Source organism: Artemia sp. Qi Xiang Cuo, chromosome 3 (genome assembly GCF_049724085.1).
Source record: "Artemia sp. Qi Xiang Cuo chromosome 3, ASM4972408v1, whole genome shotgun sequence".
Taxonomy (NCBI): domain Eukaryota; kingdom Metazoa; phylum Arthropoda; class Branchiopoda; order Anostraca; family Artemiidae; genus Artemia; species Artemia sp. Qi Xiang Cuo.
Window position 1 is genome coordinate 73266517 of NC_142796.1, and position 23545 is coordinate 73290061.

At 36.0% G+C, this 23545-nt stretch overlaps 1 protein-coding gene across 1 annotated transcript in view; it reads left to right on the plus strand.

Moving 5' to 3' along the window:
* Positions 1–23545, plus strand: part of LOC148954504 (uncharacterized) — a 548520-nt gene that overhangs the window by 417827 nt on the left and 107148 nt on the right. The window contains exon 13 of the mRNA XM_089086303.1: positions 11329–11425. Within this exon, the coding sequence (XP_088942429.1) occupies positions 11329–11425 (97 nt within the window). The remainder of the gene's footprint in view (positions 1–11328; positions 11426–23545) is intronic.

A 23545-nucleotide genomic window follows, 5' to 3' on the forward strand; every position in this document is an offset into this window, starting at 1 on the left:
TTGGTGAGTCAGCTTGCAGATTATAGCTGAATTTGTGGTCCAAGGAGGTAAATGAAGTAAATATTTTGTAAATTTAAAATATACTGAACGGAGTTTATATTTATCTGTTTGTGTGAAAGTCGTCAAAAATCCTGCTGTCTATAGGAAATGTGGTAGTGTTGCTGAATTATACAGCTTAGCAAAGCCTATCCGGTTTAAACGTTTTCTATTTGAACAACTGAGGCATAGGACGCATATGACAACTGAGCGCATAGGACACATACGTATATGATTGGGTTCACTCCCTAGTCAATACCTTGCTCTTTAAGCCAAAGATTTTTTAATACTTTCATAAGAGCTATTTATTCTTATTAACGGCCTTTGTGATTAAGAGGTCATTTTTAAAGAATTGGAACAAAACTCAAATTTTAGCGTAAAGAGCAAGGTATTGACTCGGGGGCGAACCCCCTAATATACGTATAAAATATATGAATATAGAAGTTCGTTACGTAAGTTAATTCGTAAGTTACGTATATTTATTACTAATAAAAAAATTCGTAAATAACGTTAAACAACTTTCGAGAAAGCCATTTAACTAAAAAAAGTAAAATTAATATTCCAATTTTGTTTTAATTATTCATGTAGGCTACGGTGAGCCAAAATCAAAACCTGCATTAATTCAAAAACGTTCAGAAATCAAGGAGACACACTTGTGCCTCTATAAAGAGGCGACCCACCACAATGTTAAGCGATTTCTGGTCCTAGCGGTCGCAGAGAGACAACGGTAATTGCATTTTGTAGCCCAAGCTCAAACTAAGAAACGTGCAAAATTTCACCCCCCTCCGACTTTATCTTCATGGGTAAAAGTGGGCCGGAAGTTTTGACCCTCCGACCACAGCCCCCCTTTAACGTTGTCCGATTAGGTTTAAATTAATAGGTGAAGCTTTGCTAGGGCCCGGGGAGTTATCCTCAAAATTTCAGCTCAATCCGATCACTCCTTCCCTGTTTTCCAAAAACCAAATATAGCCACTTAAAGTTCAAAAAACAATTTCTTCTTAGCCACGCCTACAGCCCACAGTTGGCAAGGGATCCGGGTAAATGAGGACTCATTCGAAGCAGGATTTGACCTGTTAGGGCCTTTTGATATTTTCAGACCGAAAAAATTATCCGCCGAATTTACATTTACGAAAAACCTCGTTTTTCTATAAGAGCCCATGTTAATTTTTCCCACCACAGCCCCCCTTCAACTTTGTTTGATCGGGCTGAAATTTAGAGGATAAGCTTTTCTGAGGCCCGGGAATTTATTCTCGAAATTTCAGCTCAATCTGATCACTCCTTCCCTGTTTTCCAAAAACCAAATATCAAGTTCTGTGGGGATTCGCTTGCGTCAAAAATAGATTCCACTTACTAAAAAACTATTACAATTGTGTCTCTTTAGTACAGCAGTTGCTATTCCTGACTGTCAGGCGGAAGACCCGGGTTCGATTCCCCGTCAGAGGAAATTTTTTATATACTGAATTTAAAGTTTAAAAAAGAAACTCAGTTTCTTTTTTAAATTAATTGAAAAAAATTACGTTTTCTAAAGAGTTAAAGAGGCTGAGTTACAAGGTCGACCCTTAAAACACCCTGTCGAGAAAGAAAAGAAGAATACACAATCATCTAACAGTTAGTCAAGCAATAATAAGTAATAAACTGTACAAAAACGTGCAGAAATTATTTGAAAAAAACTACGTTTTCTAAAGAGTTAAAGAGGCTGAGTCACAAGTTCGAGCCTTAAAACGTACAGAGATTAGAAGGTACAGTTGGGGGGCTGCCGCCCCCCAAACCCCCCACTTTTCGCAGCCTTTAAATAAAAAAAAATTAATTTAAACTGAAAGTAAGGAGCGACATTTAAACTTAAAACGAACAGAAATTATTCCGTATATGAAAAGGGCTGTGCCCTCCTCAACGCCTCGCTCTTTACGCTAAAGTTTGACTTTCTCACAACTTTTTTTTAAACAATAAAATATTTAGCGTAAATAGCGAGGCGTTGAGGAGGGCACAGCCCCTTTCATATACGGAATAATTTCTGTTCGTTTTAAGTTTTAATGTCGTCCTTACTTTCAGTTTAAAAAAATTTTTATTTAAAGGCTGCGAAAGCGAGGGGTTTGGGGGGCGGCAGCCCTCCAATTGTACCTCCTAATCACTGTACGTTTTAAGGTTCAAACTTATGACTCAGCCTTTTTAACTCTTTAGAAAACGTAGTTTTTTTCAAATAATCTCTGCACGTTTTTGTACAGTTTATTACTTATTATTGCTTGACTAACTGTTAGATGATTGTGTATTATTCTTTTCTTTCTCGATAGGGTGTTTTAAGGGTCGACCTTTTAACTCAGCCTCTTTAACTCTTTAGAAAACGTAATTTTTTTCAAGTAATTTAAAAAAGAAACTGAGTTTCTTTATTAAACTTTAAATTCAGTATATAAAAAATTTCCTCTGACGGGGAATCGAACCCGGGTCTTCCACCTGACAGTCAGGAATATCGACCACTGTACTAAAGAGACCCCATTGTAATTGTTTTTTAGTAAGTGGAATCTATTTTTGACGCAAGCAAATCCCCACAAAACTTGATATTTGGTTTTTGGAAAACAGGGAAGGAGTAATCAGATTGAGCCGAAATTTCGAGGATAAGCTTCCAGGCCTCAGGAAAGCTTGTCCTCTAAATTTCAGTCCGATCAAACAACGTTAAAGGGGGGCTGTGGTGGGAAAAATTAACATGGGCTCTTATAGGAAAACGAGGTTTTTCGTAAATATAAATTCGGGGGATAATTTTTTCGGTCTGAAAATATCAAAAGGCCCTAACAGGTCAAATTCTGCTTCGAATGAGTCCTCATTCACCCGGATCAGTTGCCAACTGTGGCCTTTAGGCGTGGATAACAAAAAAAAATTTTTTAACTTTAAGTGGCTATATTTGGTTTTTGGAAAACAGGGAAGGAGTGATCGGATTGAGCTGAAATTTCGAAGGTAAGCTCCCGGGCCCTTGGAAAACTAAACTTCTAAATTTCAACCCAATAGGACAACGTTAAAGGGGGGCTGTGGTCGGAGGGTCGAAACTTCCGGCCCACTTTTACCCATGAAGATAAAGTCGGAGGGGGGTGAAATTTTGCATGTTTCTTAGTTTGAGCTTGGGCTACAAAATGCAATTCCCGCTGTCTCTCTGCGATCGCTAGGACCGGAAATCGCTTAACATTGTGGTGGGTCGCCTCTTTATAGAGGCACAAGTGTGCCTCCTTGATTTCTGAACGTTTTTGAATTAATGCAGGTTTTGATTTTGGCTCACCATAGCCTACATTAATAATTAAAACGAAATTGGAATATTAATTTTACTTGTTTTAGTTAAATGGCTTTCTCGAAAGTTGTTTAACGTTATTTACGAATTTTTTTATTAGTAATAAATATACGTAACTTACGAATTAACTTACGTAACGAACTTCTATATTCATATATTTTATACGTATATTAGGGGGTTCGCCCCCGAGTCAATACCTTGCTCTTTACGCTAAAATTTGAGTTTTGTTCCAATTCTTTAAAAATGACCTCTTAATCACAAAGGCCGTTAATAAGAATAAATAGCTCTTATGAAAGTATTAAAAAATCTTTGGCTTAAAGAGCAAGGTATTGACTAGGGAGTGAACCCAATCATATACGTATGTGTCCTATGCGCTCAGTTGTCATATGCGTCCTATGCCTCAGTTGTTCAAATAGAAAACGTTTAAACCGGATAGGCTTTGCTAAGCTGTATAATTCAGCAACACTACCACATTTCCTATAGACAGCAGGATTTTTGACGACTTTCACACAAACAGATAAATATAAACTCCGTTCAGTATATTTTAAATTTACAAAATATTTACTTCATTTACCTCCTTGGACCACAAATTCAGCTATAATCTGCAAGCTGACTCACCAATAGCTCTATCAAAACTTATTTTGAAACAAAACCGCAAAATCAGTTTAAATCAATGGCATCCCCTTCTTATACAGTGATGTTTAAAGTTGTATATATGTAATAGTTGTTTACTGTTTAATAGGTGATCTTTGTTAATTGTTTTGGTGAAGGTTGTGAGTTTTTTTTTTTTTATTCCATCGTTTTTTGTTTTTCTCTATTTTGTATTCCGTTTTTGTGTTCTATTTTGTATATTTTGACGTTTAGAAATAAATAGATAAATGTGCATGCTGGTCAGTGACATATTCTTTTTCGTGTTTAGCTAAATTACCACTAATTTTTTTTTTTTTTTTTTTTTTTTTTTTTTTTTTTTTTTGCTAGAAAATGTCAAACTTCATCGAAAATAATTTTTCACAGTATTTATGCAATTTTGTCAGTCTGTGGTTTTGATGCAGTCCAGGGCTTTGGACAGAGTCCAGACAGACAAAATCATTTATTTCAGACAAAGTTTTATTTATTCAGTAAAAGTTATTCAAATCAGTCTTTTTAGGTTTTCTTTGTGGTTCAATGTTTTTGCTTTTTTTTTTTTACCAAATAGTGAGTAATATACTTATTGAGATGGAAGAATAGGAAAATAGAATAAACAAAAAACATCTTGGACCCAAAACATAGACTTATCAACAGAATAACTTGTTTTAGCAAAATAAATTCTTGGTCCCAAACATTCATCTCTTTCTCCTGCAATTTTGTCAGTCTGTGGTTTTGATGCAATTCAGGAGTTTTGACAGAGTCCAAGCAGATAAAATCATTTATTTCAGACAAAGTTTTATTTATTCAGTAAAAGTTATTCAAATCAGTCTTTTATAGGTTTTGTTTGGGGTTCAATGTTTTTGCTTTTTTTTTTACCAGTTAGTGAGTAATCTGCTTATTGAGATGGAAGAGTAGTAAAATAGAACAAAGAAAAAAACTTTTGGACCCAAAACAGAGACTTATCAACAGAATAGCTTGTTTTAGCAAAATATATTTTTAGTTCCATACATTATCTGCTGTAATTTGAGTGTTTAAATTACCATGGTACTTATCACTATTTTCATTATTTTCTTAAATTAACAGTTTCAAGATATATCATAACAAGTACGTACTGGAATCTTAGATTTTTTTTTCTTTTTTTTTTTACTATGTTTGAAATGAAATGAGGTAAATTATGTCAATTGTAGACATAAATCTTTGGTAAATTATGTCATGAAAAATAAGCTAGAACATCTCGCAACAAAAGAACCATAACATTATAAGGCTCTTATGTTCTACTTTGTATATTCAAATCAGATATTAACACCCAGCCTAAGAAATTAAGACTGATATCTAATATTATATGCTAGTAAGTTAGCCCATTATTGCTAACATAAAACCAATTTTAAGCCAGCCTAATCAATAAATGTCTTTGACATCTAGTTCTTAGTCTTCTTGCATGCAGTTGCATGAAAGAGATAGATAATTAAATCTCTTTCTCCTGATTTGACCTCACTGAAGTGGACAATCTTATAAAATTAATCAAGTCTTATTTTTAAACCGGTCGATATGTAATATCTTATTTTTGAACAGATCAATATGTAATTTCAAAATAAATTAAAATTATATAATAAAATTATTATAATAAAATAAAAATAAATATATTATATATAAAATAAATTATTTCAGTCCCAAACATAGCTGGGAAAATGGTAAATATTTACTTATTCGCATAACTTAGCTAGGAAGAAAGTGAACACATTATTTGATTCCTTTTTTATGCTGTTTCCGAAACCAATAATGGACCCATTAAGGGTTCAAAATTCCATTTTGAGCCCTTGATGGGACCCCTCATGGTAATTTATTACTTTGTCTATAGTTTGTAGACCATGATGTAAGCTTTAAAAAATAGTTAAAAACTAATTAGATAGAAAAAATGGCTTTTAAACAATACCTTAAACAACTCTATGATATTTAAGTGCCCTTAACAACAAAGAAAAAAAAATAGAACAAAAAAAAAGAGGAATCAGGTCTACCAATGCAAAATTGTGATTTCCCTTGTTTTTCAAGATGGGGACTGTAAGTTTCCTATTTAGGGCTTTAATAATATTTGTTCCAATGCTGTAATGTTTTTTGATGTGATGCCTTTCTCGAGGGGTTTCAGGCTCTTTATAAGAATTCCCGCAAATTTATTTTTGAAATGACATTTTACTCTTAGGACTAATGAAAATAATAATTACCTCCCTGAACCAGATAAAAATTATATTTTTTTCTCATTAGATGGTTTTTATAGAAACATATTTTAAAATTTGTTGTTACAATGGGCTGTTTTCAGTCCCTCTAAGCGGAGAGAAAGGAATTTGCCCCAGAAGTGATTATTTAATTTGGGAGTTCCATTAGATTTTGTGAAATAAATCCACTAGATTACAGCCGTTCTACGTATTTTCTATCTATTCGTCTCCATTCGATATTGCCAATGATACTCTTCCAAACAATAAGTTTTTGAAGCTGATGCTTTTGATATGATTTTTACTATTTATATTTCAATTTTATAGCCTTGTAATACAACCTTGAAAGTCTTGTTTCCTTCTTTCTTTTCCATACTTGCTAAAATTAATGTACTGAGTCGGTTTTCAAAAGAACGCGTTTCTTTCAAGATTATGGATATCAGCACTTTATATTCGTATCTCTTAGCTATAAGCTATTCATTAGTCATCACTTACAGCACAAAAATATATTCACTGTAAACGTGGGGAAAAAAAAATTTTGAAGGATAAGAAGACAATTTTAAAAGTGTGTTGACCTCTCTTTTGGAAAGTCACACAGAGACTGAAAAACAAGAGAATGAATAAATAAGCCAAACTTCATTTGATTGAAAAGCTTTTATTTCTTTTGTTGCTTTATTTTTCACTTTGGGATGAAACTTTGTGAAAGGAGGTTAAATGCTGAGTACTGGAGTGCTGCCCCACCACAGATTTTTAATCAGTGGAGTGGCAAAACAGTACTTTATTAGTAACATCATGACAGCCCATTATCAATTTCAACGGTGCTCTTCAATTTCAACGGCTATCAATTGCAACACCGCTGGAAGAATTCTTGGAAGTTATCTTTCACAGGAGCACGAAAAACCATCTATGTATATAATGAGACGTCTTTAATTGACTCAAATATCACCCTTTTCAGAGAAAATGTTAGTCTAGTAAACAAGTATATGTCGACATGAATCAAATTAGATAATTTTTTTTTTTGGGGGGGGGGGATATGAAAGAACATGAATGTTAAGCCTAGTCAAAGAAGGATCCTAGGTGAAGGATCTAATTTTTCTCTTTCCCAAGGACAGACTTTTATCGCCGAATGCAGACCTTGATTGACTATGTCCACCCCATAGGGGCTAATGTATGATGCGCAATGCTCGGAGAACAAAAAAAAAAAAACATTGTCTTCACGCTCAGCAGATTCCTTGTTTGTAGTAAATCTGGTCTCTTCCCTTGAGAAGATTAAATAAAACAAATAATTTTTTTCAACTGAAATTAAGGAGCGACATTAAAACGAAAAGAGATTATTATGTATTTGAGGGAGTTCGACCCCTAGTCAATACCTCGCTCTTTACCCTTATTTAAGACCGTTGCACACCATCTAAATAAAGAACATCATAACAGATTAACAAACATTGCTAAGGATATCTATAAGGATTTACTGGAGAAAATAAATTCTTGGTTTACAAACCCTTCCTAGAGATTAACCAAATTGCTGCAAAAACTTTAACATTACTGTGAGAACATAAAAACTGAGACGCTCAGTGAGCGTCTCATTAAAAAATTAAAAAAAGTACACAATGTTGTTCAATGAAAAGTGTTGAGTGCGCTACCAAGAGAGATGAAAAATAAAAAATCCGTCTAACAAATAATACGTACTGTTGCTGCAGCAACTAAAATCTATTCAAGTTGGTTTCTGAGGTGCCAATTTCGAAAATCCCTATTGTTCTTTCGTAATCCAAATAGTCAGTGTATTTGATAAGGTTGAACTTGTCAACATTGCAACATACTTTAATGCATGTTACAAAAAGAACGAATGTTCCCTCTGAAAATCTGTTCTCACTTAGGGGTAAAATTGCACAAGCAGCTCAAGTATCCCTACCACCAGAATAATTCTTAGTAGCAGAGGCCAGCACCGCAAATAGAGAATATGAAAAACAGTATCAACAAGCTCAAGCCACTGCCCAGAATTTTTTGATGAAGTACTTCTTGTTATTATTTTTAAATACTTCTTGTCGAAGTATTTCAAAAGCTGTTGAATCTATCATGGCTTTAAAGGCCTTTGATAGGATATGTCTATTTCTAAGAAGGGCCAATCTGCTTAGATGGCGAAAAGCTCATAGCAAGCTGAAGCCCAAAGAGCCCCAACTTGTCCCTCCAATCAAAATTTCCTGCTTGACTCTGATATGAATAAGGTTCAAGATGTATATCTTTTATCCAATATTTACTACATATTTTAATATTGATCTAATGTTACAAATGAATGAGAAAATAGTTTTTTTCAAATATAAGTAAAAAGTAACATTAGAAATTAAAACAAACAAAAACTATTCCACGCATGATGGAGGATGCACCCCCACCCTCAACCCCCATTCATGGTACTTAGACCTTATAGTGCTATTTTGTAAATATTAATGAGCGCACTTGTACTTGAGCAGCCATTCTTAAAGTGTTGAGAACAAAACCGCACAGTTTTCATTGTTGCATTGGTAGCTGCTGCCTAGTAAAGAGCGTAGTGTAAGAACCAGGGCTTGAAGATGAAGCAGCCATCCTCATATCCAGTATAACGTTAACCTGCGAAAAATATAATCCGTGAAGCTCAGTTTATTTTCCATTACCAGTGCCCGGATTAGGATAACTCCTTTTGCCAACTTAAAAACTCCGTCTGCTTTAGTTTCCACACGAATTAGTATTGAATGAGCACTTGGAAACTAACTTTCTATTGTTTCTAAGAAAAAAAAACAATTTAAACTAAAAAATGTATTATATGCATCATCATCATCATAATTTATTTTATACTAAAAATAAAAATAACAAAAACGGGCGGGAAAGACAAAAATTCAGGTCCCCAGGAGCAAGTTTGTGGAGAAGCAATACATCAGAACACTCCATTTTGTGTTACTTCTCAGCATAAATACTAAAAAAATTAAGTGCTTATTTTGTTTCTGAACTAAATTAGAAATTCAGCTAACATAAAAACTTGCCGCCTGTGCGTCTGGAAGGCCTACAACTTCATTTTCCCACTTATTACAAAGAGTGGGATAATGCTACTTATCATTATCAATATATTAAGCCATCATTGCTGAGTAGAATCGTAGCCAGTGATGTAACCTGGCTGGTGTAAAATATTTAGAACATCAATTCGAGAAGCTTTTCCGGGTGTCTCATTTCTTAGAGGTTTGGCCATGTATATGTCAAGGAGAGCAGTCCAGGAGGGGGGGGGGCTTTTGGGACTAAAGCTAGCCGTGGGATGAGAAAAAAAAGGTGGAAAGGGGGCTGGTTTTGAGGTCCAGCGGGATGAGGTTGATGCCTCACGGGATGGTTTTAATGCGTAGCGCTAATAGTTATGATGTTGCAAGATGGTACTGATGCCTCGCAGGGTGGTTTGGCTACCCAGGAAAAGGGATCTGGTTTTGAGGTTCCGTGGGATGAGAGAAACAAAAAAAAGGTGGAAAGGGGGCTGGTTTTGAGGTCTAGTGGGATGAGGTTGATGCCTCACGGGATGGTTCTAATGCGTAGCGCTAATAGTTATGTAGAGATATCAACAGTAGTACTGCCATTTGTCGAACCACAATTTAGTAGAGCAAAACCAAATAGGTCAAAACCGAGGTGTTCCGCAGCAATAAAACCCCGAAGATTTTATTGGTAATAATATCTTTACGTCATTGCAGCATGGTAGACCATTCAAAATGCAATGGTTGACATATCAATTCCATTATTTATAAGTTTATGCAATTTCATTTATTTGTCGCCGGTATTTTCAGGATTAATTAGCCTTTCTCGGTTATTCCTTTTGCCCTAATCCGAAGTTTATACATATTCCAACATTCCTTGTCCTCATCAAATTCAGGGATATGGGGAGCAAGTCTATTTTAAAGTATACAGAGAAAAATGAAGTGTTAAAATATCCAGTTTCCGACTACTGTTGTTAGTGTGGTTCGCTTATACTATGTAAGTGTTTACTTATGCAAGTATTGTGTAGTGTTTATATTATGTAATTGTTAACTAGTTCACGCTGTAGAATGCTAGTAGGTGAGAAGTGAATAATTTGGGAAGGGAATGTTTTGAATTCAATTAAAGTTTGAGGGTTTAATGAGAAGGAGATAAGCCAAGTTTGGGAAATTTAACTTAAAACAGGGGGGAGAATCTGTAAAGTATTTAGAACATCAATTCGAGAAGCTTTTCCGGGTGTCTTGTTTCTTAGTTATTTGGCCATTTATGTGTCAACGAGAGTGGTCCAGGGGGGGGGGGGGTTCTTGGGACTAAAGCTAGTCGTGGGAAAGGGCTTGTTCCCAGGCATGGTCGAACAACCAATAGCTGGAACTTCCGTTCCAGGAAAGTTATACTCTTGGTTCATTTCTAAAGGCAGTCCATCTTTCGCCTTCGTCGAGCTAGTTGTTCTTGTGCTACCTTATTTTCTCTGTATGTGTATTCTCACGTTATTTAATAAAGACCATGTACCAACGTTTATCGACTATCTTTGGAATTTACGTAAACCATTACATCTGCCAATATAAAAGGGCATATAGAAAGAACTAAAAAGAGATTTACACTGGCAATTCATTTCATGGAAACCGTTTTTTAAAAAGTACCATTAGTGTTAGACCTCGGTTAGTGTGGTACCCTGTTATTTCATCTTTCAGTTCATTATCATTAGGTGCTGTGGCTCCGTTCATAGAAGGAGAGCAATAATTACCACGGAGGTATACTATAAAACGCTGAAAAAATATTTAAGAAGGACAATACAAAACGTCCTGCACATACCATGTATTGACGTGGTATACAGGTTTTGAGTAATGCGTGTTTGCGCAGAAGCCCTCTAACTACACTGCTCAGTTGGCCAGTTCAGGACAGTTCAGGTGGAACATTTTCAACCACCCATTTTACAACACGGCTTTGGTTACAATAGAGAGGTGAAAGATGAGGTCACATGGTAACTCAAGGCACAGGTGGCAGGATTTTACAATGATTCAGTTTCGAAGTATGTAGAGGGATATGATAATTGTTGTCATGTGTTTGTTATTTATATCGTAAAATAAAGTATTTACGTTGTTTTCATGTGTAAATTCACAATATTTTTACTGTTTTGCTTTGTATTCATTTAATTTCAATTTTTGCAGTAGCTTTTCTGTCATCCACTAGCTTCCGTTTCTATTTTAGACGAACAGCTGACGTCCGTTCTGTTGGATATTCTGAATTGTTCAGCCTATCAAGAGAAGATGTCCTATCAGCTATGAAAGACTACCCGGAAGCAAGGGTTTGTATATCCTTTAAATGCTTTTGTTCTAACCTTCCACTATACTTTTCATATGGTAAAATATAATATATATATGTGGTTCTAAAGGAATCCATAGTCCAATATTCAGAAAAAAAACAGGAGGTTCACCAAAAGAAAACAGCAAAAAAAGCATGCTTTCATATTATCTGAAAGCATGGCACTATCAAAAGTATAGAGAGCTGGCAGAAAAATAGTAAGAAAAATTTATGTTGATTTACCCAAGAAAATTTAGTCTTAGGATAAAAGCAAACGTTAACTGATATTGTGGGTTTCTATGTTAATTTATCTTAAACGGTGGGTTTATTATTCCAAATAAAGTCAATTTAAAAATAAAAAAACAAACAAGCAAACTTCTGCATATAGTTGAAGGCTATATATGGCTGCCTTGGGGGAAGGACTGGGACATAATCGTGGCAGAAGTGATTATTTCATTTGAAAAGATCATTGAATAAGGAATAAAATAGTGTATATTTTATTCCTATGTGATTTCTGTCTTATAAGCCAAATTAACCAGTGATAGCCTATGTTATAAACCTTCCTTCCTATGTAATTACAAGCTAAAATTTTGAAATAATTTAGCCATATTGACATAAATTGCACCTCTGAAGAAATTCTGCTCGTTAAGTTCAGTACTTTCTTTGAACATCCCGTCTTCTGCTAACAAATACCTATGCCTGCTTATCCATAGCACTCTAAGTTCCAAATGGCAATAACTGTAGCTACAATTCGTAAATCTATATAAGGAGATACCTTTTTCCTTTTTTTTCCTTTCTACTTGTTTATCTGTAAAAAAAAATCACATTTGTGAGAGTAGTTATTTCTAATTAGTAAAAATTGTCCAGTTTCCGGCTATAGTGGCTCCAGTTCCCAATTGCTGAGAATAATGGTTCAAAATTTGGGGCATGATGTATTAAATGAATGGTAACTGTTGAAGATCTTTGTCAACCTGATTCAGCAGTTATTCCAAATATTCATGTGTTGTATATGGAAATTGATTCGAAAACTAAAGCACAATTCATCCGGAGAATCTGGCAGTATATTTCCAAACCATTTAAGAAAATGAGCGGCAATTGTTTCTTCATATCTTGTTAAGTTATTTCTACGAACTTTAGTCATGGGATAATTCCTGAATCTTTAATTGCAGTTATCCTGGTTTAAAAACTTCTTGAACATCTACATCTTTTTCCGACGGGAACTTCTTCCACAAACAGGTCACTATCCCCCACGAGCAAAGTCTTTCAGTGGAGATTATAATTTTCGTTCTATGTGCTACTATTGAAAACGATTGGTCGTTTTCTGTGTCTACGCTTATCATGTAGATGTGTATTATACATTCGACCGCATCAGCCATTTGAAATTGCCTGATATTTTCAAAGATCGTCGTATTTCGCTACTTTATTTTAAATTGTTTCTTCTTGGTTGAATAGACAGGGATTTTTAATCCACTGAGGTTCCAAGTTGAGTCCACCTTTTTCTGCAGGAACCGGTATTTGCCAAGATGGTATTTCGTCTCTGCTTTACTATCCTTGGTTTATTGACCTCAATAAACCCCTTACTGGTAGTGGATTTGGATGCCCATTCCACATATAAGACTATGCAGATACATCCTAACAATTGTGAATGAGTTAAGTTACCAAGGGTTAATCTTTAATGAGTAGGCTATTGGCTTGACAATGCTCACCTTTGCCATTCGCTGAGGTTAGTGTACATCAAAGAACTCTACTGGTCCGTCGGTTTTGTAATTGCTCATGTAAGATTGCCCCTACTATCAAGGCTAAAATTTGGTAGCGTGTTATAACTGAGGCTTTGGGTAATAATCGGTACTCAGAATTCAGTGACAACTGATATTTATTATAAAATAAGATAAAAAGGAAAATATTCTAATTCTAATTATTTTGAATACTTCTAAGCCTCTTCTAGGTCTGTTGTCTATGGTCTGCTTGTTCAATCCACAAATGTTTACCGAAAAGCAAAGGATTAAGTTAATTGTAAGCTATCGAATGTTTCTAATTGAAAGAGTAACACTTGAATAGCTAGTCAAGGCTTGAGTTCTCGGGTATTAAAAATCTCTTAGTTCAAATTATTGCTTCTCGGCTGAGCCAAACTAGGAATAACCGTACTGGATTTGTTTCAATTTATTACATTAACCCAAACCAAGAGATCCTATTGTTATCTCTTTAAAAAAGGGGTTCATGTTCCTTGGACCTTTAATAAGCTTTAACTTTAGCAGGGAAAAACTCTTAATTGAATATGTCTGGACATAAAGGTTTGGAAATTCTTAGATTGACAATATTATTCCCTTTTTCCCTAACCTATCTGTATAGACATTGAGGCCACCTTTGTATAAACAGTCGGTACGGGTTAGATGAAACGGAAGAATGATTAAAATGGGAATAGGGTTCTCATTCGTATAAACGTCTGAAGACTGCACAAGGGGGAAAGTATTGTTGTTGTCCAATAATTCTAATTTTCTGGGTATAAGGTCTTTATAAAAGTCAAGCTAAGTTCCAAGGAACTCTAGGCTGAAAAATGGAAACAGAAAAGGCTCTCCTAACGTTGACTTCTTGGTTAAAGTTCCTTCCCCTCTTTGAACCCTCGGTTATTCGAAGCTTCTTCTACAAGTTAAAATTTCTGTGAAGAAATTAATTTTAGCTTATTCTAACCTTAAAAATGCTGTTTTTGTGTAAATGGCTCAAGCCTTGGCTAAGTGAAAATACTACCGAATTATGAACCCAAATCACCAAATTATAGTAAAATGTTTGACTTCGGCACTAGTTTTTTCCTTATGTCTCCTGTATACGTATTAAATTTATATTCAGGTGACAGAAATCTTTCAGAAGTTTACTTCTTATCTAAAATTTCATCTTCAAAGGGGAATTCAGACAGACAGTGGTAGCTTATCTTAATTACAAAGTAAAACACTTACTCGCAGTTAGTTCAAAAAAAAGACTACCTCGTTTCCGTTCCCGAACCCCTATTTTAAGCTTTGTCTTATTTTGTCTTTCTTGTCGTCCATTGGCGAGAGACCAGTTTTGATGTAATCCTGATAATAATTCTTTGTTCAAAAAGTTGGTTTCCGCTTTCTCTATTCAAAAACCCTGTTTTTTTCTATATCTTGTCATGTGATTATTGTCGCGTAATATTCTAGCTGTTGACCTCTTGATTTTGAAGCGGTCCGGTTTATTTGCATTTTATGGACCTTGTTGAATCAAGGATATTCTTATTCAAACCTGATTTCACAATGTTAAGTTTGTTTTCCTTACACAAAGAAAATTAGTGCTTCGTTACTTTTACCATTACCCAAAATTCATAGTCTTTGCTATTTTTACAATTTAGTTTACTTCTTATCTCAAATTTTATCTTCAAAGGGGAATTCAGACAGACAGTGGTAGCCTATCTTAATTACAAATTAAAACACTTACTCGTAGTTAGTTCCAAAAAAAAGACTACCTCGTTTCCGTTCCCGAACCCCTATTTTAAGCTTTGTCTTATTTTGTCATTCTTGTCTACCATTGGCGAGAGACCAGTTTTGATGTAATCCTAATAATAATTCTTTGTTCAAAAAGTTGGTTTCCGTTTTCTCTATTTAAAAACATGTTTTTTTTCTATATCTTGTCATGTGATTATTGTCGCGTAATATTCTAGCCGCTGACCTCTCGAGTTTGAAGTGGTCCGGTTTATTTGCATTTTATGGACCTTGTTGAATCAAGGGTATTGTTATTCAAATCTAATGTTAGGTTTGTTTTCCTTACACAAAGAAAATTAATGCTTCGTTACTTTTACCATTACCCAAAAGTCATAGTCTTTGCTATTTTTACGATTTAGTCAGACTATGATGGCTTTCTCACACTCATTAGAGGTCAAAAACTTTATCTAGCTTACTGCACCAACATTTTCAGGTTGTCTCTTGTTTGTTGTCACACAATTCACCATTTACATAAACTTAAAGTGGTATACAATTATACCCAGTGTTTCCTGCATAAACTGTCTCGTTATGTTAGTGTTTTATTGATTTTTCTAAAAAAAAAACAAAAAACAACCAGCAGCCGTGATTTCAAATATGTTCAATTTTCTTCGGTACAAAAATTAGCAAGCTTCTGCCCAAACTAGAGCTCTGACTTCAACTTTACAAGTTTACCGGCAATTAGACATTGAAAGTTTTGTACCATAATTTCGGCCCCTGAAACAATAAGTCCTATTTGGATATTTTGCCATTGAATAGAGTCAGCTAAATATCAAACTTAATGGAATGTTAATTGCAGTTGAATGGGGTTGATGTTCACGAGGTTACGATGAATGGTGTTTAGCTGCAAGGGGTTGAATTGAATAAGGTTGGGTTGAGTTGGTTTTATTCTCATGCATTTGCGTTGAATGAGTTTTAAGTTGTATTGGGGTAATTGTAATGGATGCTAAGTTGTATAGGAATGCGTTGAATAGCTCTTGAGCTGAATGAGGATCAGTATGAAGGCTGAAGGTTGAATAAGGTTGAGGTGCATAGGGTACATTTAAATGAAAACAACTTAAATGGGGCTAAGTTGTATGGGTATTGAATTGAACGTTGTTTCAATCAATTTATCAATCAATTTGTTTAAAAGAAACACAGAAAAAATTACGGAGCCTTAGACCCCCACAAAAAGCTTGGCCTGTGAGAGTGGGAGACTAAACACAATATTTAAATATAGCACTAAAATCAAACAGAAGGAAAAGAAGAAAAAAAGAAAAAACTAAACAACACTAAAAACTACCAGGCCAATCAAAATAAATGAAATAAACAAATTGAAAAGAAAAGATGGAGGGGGAAAAGGGAGGAGATAACTAACTGACTAGGTATAAAAGGTGGTTGGTTATCTGTTTTTTAAATTGTCCATAGGAATGACATAGCCGAATTTTAACTGGTAGGGAGTTACAAATGGCGGCAAAACATAAAACTGGATTGAAACCTTATCTTATGGTTTTTGGTTTTATGAATGAAAATATCCATATCATTTCTGAGAGAAAAAGAAACACAAGATTCAATGCGTAATTCGGACTTTTAAAGATATAATTGTTTGGAGAAATTAAGGAGGAGTTTATGAAAATACTTACAAATTAAACAAGAGGAAAGAAAGATGTATGGGGATAGACCATACATTAAATTTATGCTGAGTTTGCGTATAACCTCAGACACTATTTTAATTTTTCTCTTATATTTTTTGAAAACAGGAAAGATAAAAGAAGAGAATTTTGATAGCCATACTGTTGGACAGTAGTATATATGAGGTTGAATGAGAGAGTGAAAGAGGATCTTTATAATTGAAACAGGGAAGCTATGACGAAGCTTCCGAAGAGCTCTTAGGTTTCTGAAAAGCTTAAGTTTCACAAAAGCACAGTGATGTTTGAAAGAGAGATTTTGTCCAATAAAATACCCAGGAATTGAACTTGTCTATCAGGGGGACGAGTTATATCACCATGAGGGGTAGAAATAGTTAGAACCAAAGGACATGAACTACCTGATCTAGAAAAAATAAGTAAACTAGATTTAGCTAGATTTAGGGCAAGGCGATTCGCATCGAGCCATACAATGGTTCTTTCTAGAACAGAATACACTTTCTTGATAAGGGAAGAATCTCTAACTTCTTCACACCCAAGAGTACTATCATCTGCAAATGCAAATAGCAATGGATCTTGAGCTACCTCACTAAGTGGAAATTATGATCACAAGTAATACAGCAACTTCGTTAGTTTGTTTAAATACAACAATAAAAAGATCACTGATGAAAATAAGAAATAAAACAGCTCCTAAGATACACCCTTGAGTAACACCAAAATCAACACGGAATTGATCTGGAAGAAGGGGTAAATACTGATAGACCTTCTGAATAAATAAGTTTCAAACCAATGATAACTGATTTCCCGTATCCCTATGTGCTCCTTTTTGGAGAGTATGATAGTATGTGATATGCTCTCAAACGCTTTTCAGACATCAAGGAAAATTGAACCTGGAATTCTACCCTCATCAAGCGTCTTGTGAATTAACTTCAGCAAGGCCATGCAAGCATGTTCTGTTGAATGTTTAGGGTGAAAACCAAACTGATTGCAATGTAAAAATTGTTTTATGAAGAAGCGACAAAAGTCTAGAGCACATACATTTATCAAAAATTTCACTAAAGGCCGATAAAAGACAAATCTGTAGATAATTTGAAGGATCATCTCTAGAAACATCCTTATGGAGAAAAACTAATCTGGCAGATTTTAGGGCCCTAGAAAAAGTTCTAGTGAAAAATGATAAAATAACAAGAATGGTGATAGGAGATAGAATAGAGGGTAGAATAAACTTTAAAGCCTTTCAGGAATTTGGTCATGTCCATAAGAGGAAGATCCTAATAGCTCAGAGATGATTCTCTGGACTTCAAACTTGAAAACCGGATCGAAAGCCATTGATTTTTGACAAGAAGGACCGAGGTGCTTTCTAAAGTCACTGGTAGAAGAAGCACTAACCAAAATATCTTCGGAAATTAATTTTCCAATTGATTCAAAGTAAGACTGAAATACATCCATTATGCTCTTACTATTAGTAATCTCTTCCCTATTAGAAATTAATTTATTTGGCAAGTTGTTTCTTTTGGAATTGGTATGAAGAACTACGTTTATAAGTTGCCAGGTGTTTTTCATATTCTTGCCGAATTTAGAGAGCATCTGGGAGTAATAAATATACTTGGCTTTACGAATTAAGAACGATAATTAAAATATAGTTGAGTAAAAAGCGCTGAGTTGAACAGGATGGAGTCAACGAGCACAGGGAATTCACTCATTTATTTATTTCTTTTAATTACTTGTTTTATGTCGCTATTTAAGAAATTAATTAAAAAGACTTCTTCCACAAAATAAGTTTTTCAAAGAAAAGTAAAGAACTTCATAAAACAAAAAATTAGCAGAAATAAAGTCAAATAATGTACCAAGCGTGAAACTACCACAAATCAGCATTGATAAATAAATGAAACTCAAAACGAACAGAAATTACTATAAATAGCAGAGTCAAACTCAAAACGAGCAGAAATTAACATAAATTAAGGTGAAAACCCCTATGCCTTCCCAAAACCAGAATATAATTTGCACTTTACTGAAAAAAATATAAATGTTTTTACTTTTATTGTTTTAATAAATCAAATAATATTAATATTTTGATTATTAAATATCAGTATATGTATATTAAACTAACAATGCAAATTCATTTGTATTTTTTTTCAGTAAAGTGCAAATTATGTTCTGGACTTGGGAAGGCATAGGGGTTTTAAGCCCAACTTATCTTAATTTCCGCTCGTTTTGAGTTTGACTCGGTTATTTATTGTAAGTTCTGTTCGTTATGGATTTAATTTATTTATCGATAGTGATTTGCGGTAGTTTTACGCTTGGTAGATTATTTTATTTTATTTTTGCTAATTTTTGGTTTAATGGAGTTCTCTACTTTTCTTTGAAAAATTTTATTTTGTGGAGGAAGTTATTTTTAATTAATTTCTATTCGAATTATATTGACATAATCTTTTCAGGGAAAAAGAAAATAGTATTTTAAATATTTTCGTTTCTTTTAGAATTTATAGTTTGGCCTGCTATTTGTCTGTTGGAGAAAAATTTTCAGCAATTTTTAACAACATATACCCTTTTAAAAATATGGACACGAATATTAGTGTTTCATTTCGTTTCATACCTCCTCTAGTTGACCTGAAATGGAAAACTTGATACCATTCGCAAAAAAATCTGCTTACTTTCTTTGCTAGCTTGGACACGTAGGCTATTTTGACTTGGTTAAATTTTAAGAGCAGAAGTAGCCCCGAAAGTTTGAAGGTAATACTAGTAGGAGGGGATAAGAAGGTACTGTACGAGATCCATATATACATATATATATATATCGCCATCTATAGTATATTCAAGGCTGTTGTGTCTGAGTTTGCATCTTGGCTGGTAACTTGGAAAAAGTTTCTGAATTATTTTGAGGTCTTTTCTTGTTGTTGTTTACACTCTAAAATTAGTCTTTTTGTCAATTAGTATTTGTATGACCTTCTCCAATTGATAGAATAAGCCCTCTTCACTGGGTATTTTCACCAGCGCCATCTTTTTTCTCGGGTAGATTGGCACGCCATCTACAGTTTCAATTTTATATTGTGCCATTTTTGATTCTTTATCGGTAAGAAGTGTACTGGGAACTAGCAGAAGAGGGGAAGGAACCTCCCGCAAGCGACGTATTGTACCCGCCGGTATTAAGTTACCCGTAAGTTGCGGGGAACAGTTGAGGGGTCCTTACACTTCCCTTGTTCCTAGGTTCCTTCGTTGCCGAGCTGTATTTCATTTCGTACGAAGATGCCGCCCGATCGACTAGTCCTGAATGCGGTTTTAAATTTTGCTGTACGGGCAAGGAGTACAGGAAATACGTCTGCTGACATTATCCAAACTGGTTGCGGATTTTTTCCTGAAGAGAAAATTAATGAAGCAAAGAAGTTTATTTGGTCCGAGGGACAGATGTCTACCCGCCAAACGGATAGGCAGAAGAAAGCGGATACGTTTGCGGACATTCTGAAAGTGTTGGATTACTGTGATAAGAATAATGTCCAGCTACCGAAGTTCGTCATATATGAGCCGGATGAAGTACCCTCTATTCCTGGCGAAGTTACAGCGACTCTTTCGCGCAAAGTAAATGACTTGTGCCTAGAGTTCCGGAACTTCGTCTCGGCCCAAAGCTACGCTGTTCCGAGTATGTCTGCAACTACTGAAGTTTCTATCAACAGTGTCTCTATCAATAATGGTCATGCTCATGTCAGTACTAAGCCATCCTATGCCGTTGTACTGAAAGACCTACCAGAGACTCTAGACAACCCAATTGCTCGTAAGGGTTTCGTGGATAGTTTATGTCCAAATTCTGACGACATTAGCGAACTTCGCAAGACTAAACAGGACTGGAAGCTCTACGTCAAGTCGAAGGCGACTGCAGAGAAGATTATGGAGAATATGAGGTCTAGGACACCCACGGTTACAGCGTCACTGAAGGAGCGCTTGTTCATCGGAGTTCTAAAACGAGTCCCAAATAGTATGTCCCACACGGATGTCGAAACTATTGTCCCAAATGCCGTAAAAGTAGTGGAAATAGGAAAATACGAACATTCGAAAGTATTCAAGGTGTACTTTGAATCCAGAAAGAATCTAGACCGTTTTCTCGCGGACTCCGTCCGCGTTGGCTACGAGAAGCTGCCTGCCGAGGAATTTAATTTCTTACCGAAACGTTGCTACTCCTGTCATGGACTCGGTCATGTGGCGGCAGATTGCGCCGCATCTCCCATCTGTGGCCGCTGTGGTGGCACTGACCACGTATCTAGTAAGGACAATAAGTGCAACAACGATATGTTCTGTATCACATGCAAAAAAAGAGGTCATACATGTTACAGTGTTCGGTGCCCTTCAAATAGACCTACCCCAGCGAAGAAATGAATCGAGGACCCTTAGCCTCTTATGCGATTGCCTCGTGGAATATAAATGGAAATCTGTTAAGTCGGTCTGTGTTTTTGAAGGACTTTTTATCGAAGTGTGACATAGTGTGTATTCAAGAACATTTTGCAAACACTTTGAGCCTGAGCCTTTTGGAACTATCAACTAATCACAAAGTGTTCTCGGTTGCTGCGCGCCGCTCTCAGTCTCATGGCCGGCCTTGTGGTGGTCTAGCGACTTACGTGAAGTCATGTTTTACTTCTTCTGTCTTTGATTCAGCAAGTGACTTTTTAGCGGTTAGAATCCAGAATGTGGTTGTGCTGAATGTATACTTACCCACGAACTATCGTGATGACCGTTCTGAGAGACTTTTTGCCATTAGTGTCGCTCGTTTATCTAAGTGCTTGGGAAAAATAGAAGAGCAGTGCTTATGCTGCATCGTGACTGGTGACTTCAATTGTGACCTAACTGACTCACTTAATTCTTCTGGTGATTCTGTTCGTCCAAGTATTATCTTCGGTCTGTTTGATGATGAGTACTTGGTTGCGCCGAAGAATAAGAGTTTTACTTACGTCCATAATTCGGGTAGCACATCTAATTTAGACCATGTTTGTCACACGCGATCTGTAACTATTGTGGAAGTTGGTGTTAGTGATTCTAGTTTTACGTCAGATCATTTTCCTCTGTTTTTTAGTGCTCGGTTTGATGATGTCGGTCCTTCTTTTATCCCGTTTGCTAAAAAGCGATCTGTGTTTTATATTAGTGATTGGGATAGGGCGTCATCTGATCTCTTCCAGAATGCGTGTAATGATATTCTGGCGAAAATTCGCGTACCGTTTGATTTATTAATGCGGAGTTCAAAACAGAATATGCGGGATTCTCGAATTCGGCTGAATCTATATTGTAGTGAACTTACTCATGCCCTATCCCTTGCAGAAAAATCGGCGGTACCCATTAGGCGAGTTAAATCTGGAACCGAAGAGCCCGGTTGGTCAACTAATAGTAACTTGCGCAATGCTTGCTTTTCTGCTAAATTTTGGCTCTCGGTCTGGATTGAAGCAGATAAGCCGCGGGATGGGTGGCTGAGAAAACTGTACATCTATACGAAACGTCAGTTTGCAAAGCAGCTCTCTTTGCATCGGAATTCGATTATTTCGTCTTGTTCGGAAGAAGTTCGGTCGCGGCCTAATAAGCTGTGGTCTAGTCTTGTGAAAGAATCGCCAAGTCAAACCCCGTCTCTTATACCACTTTCTTTATGGATTGAGCATTATAAAAAAGAATTTTCTGCTCCGGATCCCCATCTTCAAAATAGTTATAAAGCGAGACTCCAAGATTTCTTTGAGCATGCATCTAGTCCGGGACCGATTATTACAAAGAGTCTGATTATCTCTGCAATTGGGAAACTGAAGAAAAAAAAGTCTAGAGGATATGATGGGATTTCTGCACAACATTTATCGTTGTGTGGGGGTATGTTTATTGAGCATTTGGTCCTCCTTTACCAAATGATATTTAATTTGGGAATTGTGCCCGAGTCTTTTTCAATTGGATGTCTGACTCCTATCCCAAAGAAAAATAAACCTCCTTCCGATTGTTCGTCTTTTCGCCCAATAACGGTTTCAACTGTTTTTTGTAAAATATTTGAAAATCTGATTATTGAGGAGCTTCGTACTAAATGTACAGTTCAGGCCCATCAGTTCGGTTTTCAGTCTCGCCTCGGATGCGGCCATGCTCTTTCTGCTTTAGTATCCACTTTAGTTGACGCAGAAGACCGCGGTGAAAGCATCGCTTTAGCCACTCATGATGTAAGGCGCGCGTTTGATTCGCTTCTTCACGAGGAGATTATACTGGATATGGGTTTGGCCGGTGTTGATCCCTGCTCTCTAGCCCCACTGGCTGACATGTATGAAAATCTAAAAGCGGAACTTAAACTTCCTTTACCAGCGAGTGAGTGCACTAGCCTGTTGAATGATGTTGCTGTTTCTCCGCATGGTAATCCCCTTCTCCCGGTAAAGAAGGGGGTAAGACAAGGTGCCATTTTGTCACCGACAGCATTTAATAACAGTATCGTAAAGCCGCAATCGAAGTCACTTATGACTTACATTCTGCGCGGTGTTGATTTATCTTTGATTGGTTATGCGGACGATGTACTGAACCTGAGCCGCTTTCTGCAAGGACTAGAAGATAATTTTACTCGACTACAACAAGAGTATGCTCAGATTGGACTTCAGTTTAATGCCGACAAGTCTGAAGTACTGCTGTTTAATTCGAAATCTGATGCTGGTCGAAGCATCACACTTGGTGTTTCTACTGTTGGGCTCGCCGGTGGTATTGTATATCTGGGCCTTCCTATTGGACGGTCAATACTAGAGACGCGGCGGTTACTGCTTTCTCATTTTCAGAAGCGGGTTTCATTTACGTATAGCCGTATTGTGGCAAATAAGCGGAAGTTTGACAGTCGTCTGCTGGCCCGGGTGTACAATGCTATGGTTTTGCCCCATTATTTGTACCTTAGCCCATTCTGGCGTATATTTACGGCTACAGATAGACTGAAATTGCGTTCAGTGTACTACAAGTATGCAAAGTTTTTGTTGCGTTTACCACCATGGACAAGCAATCGATATGTTTCGCATCGGTACGGCATCATGA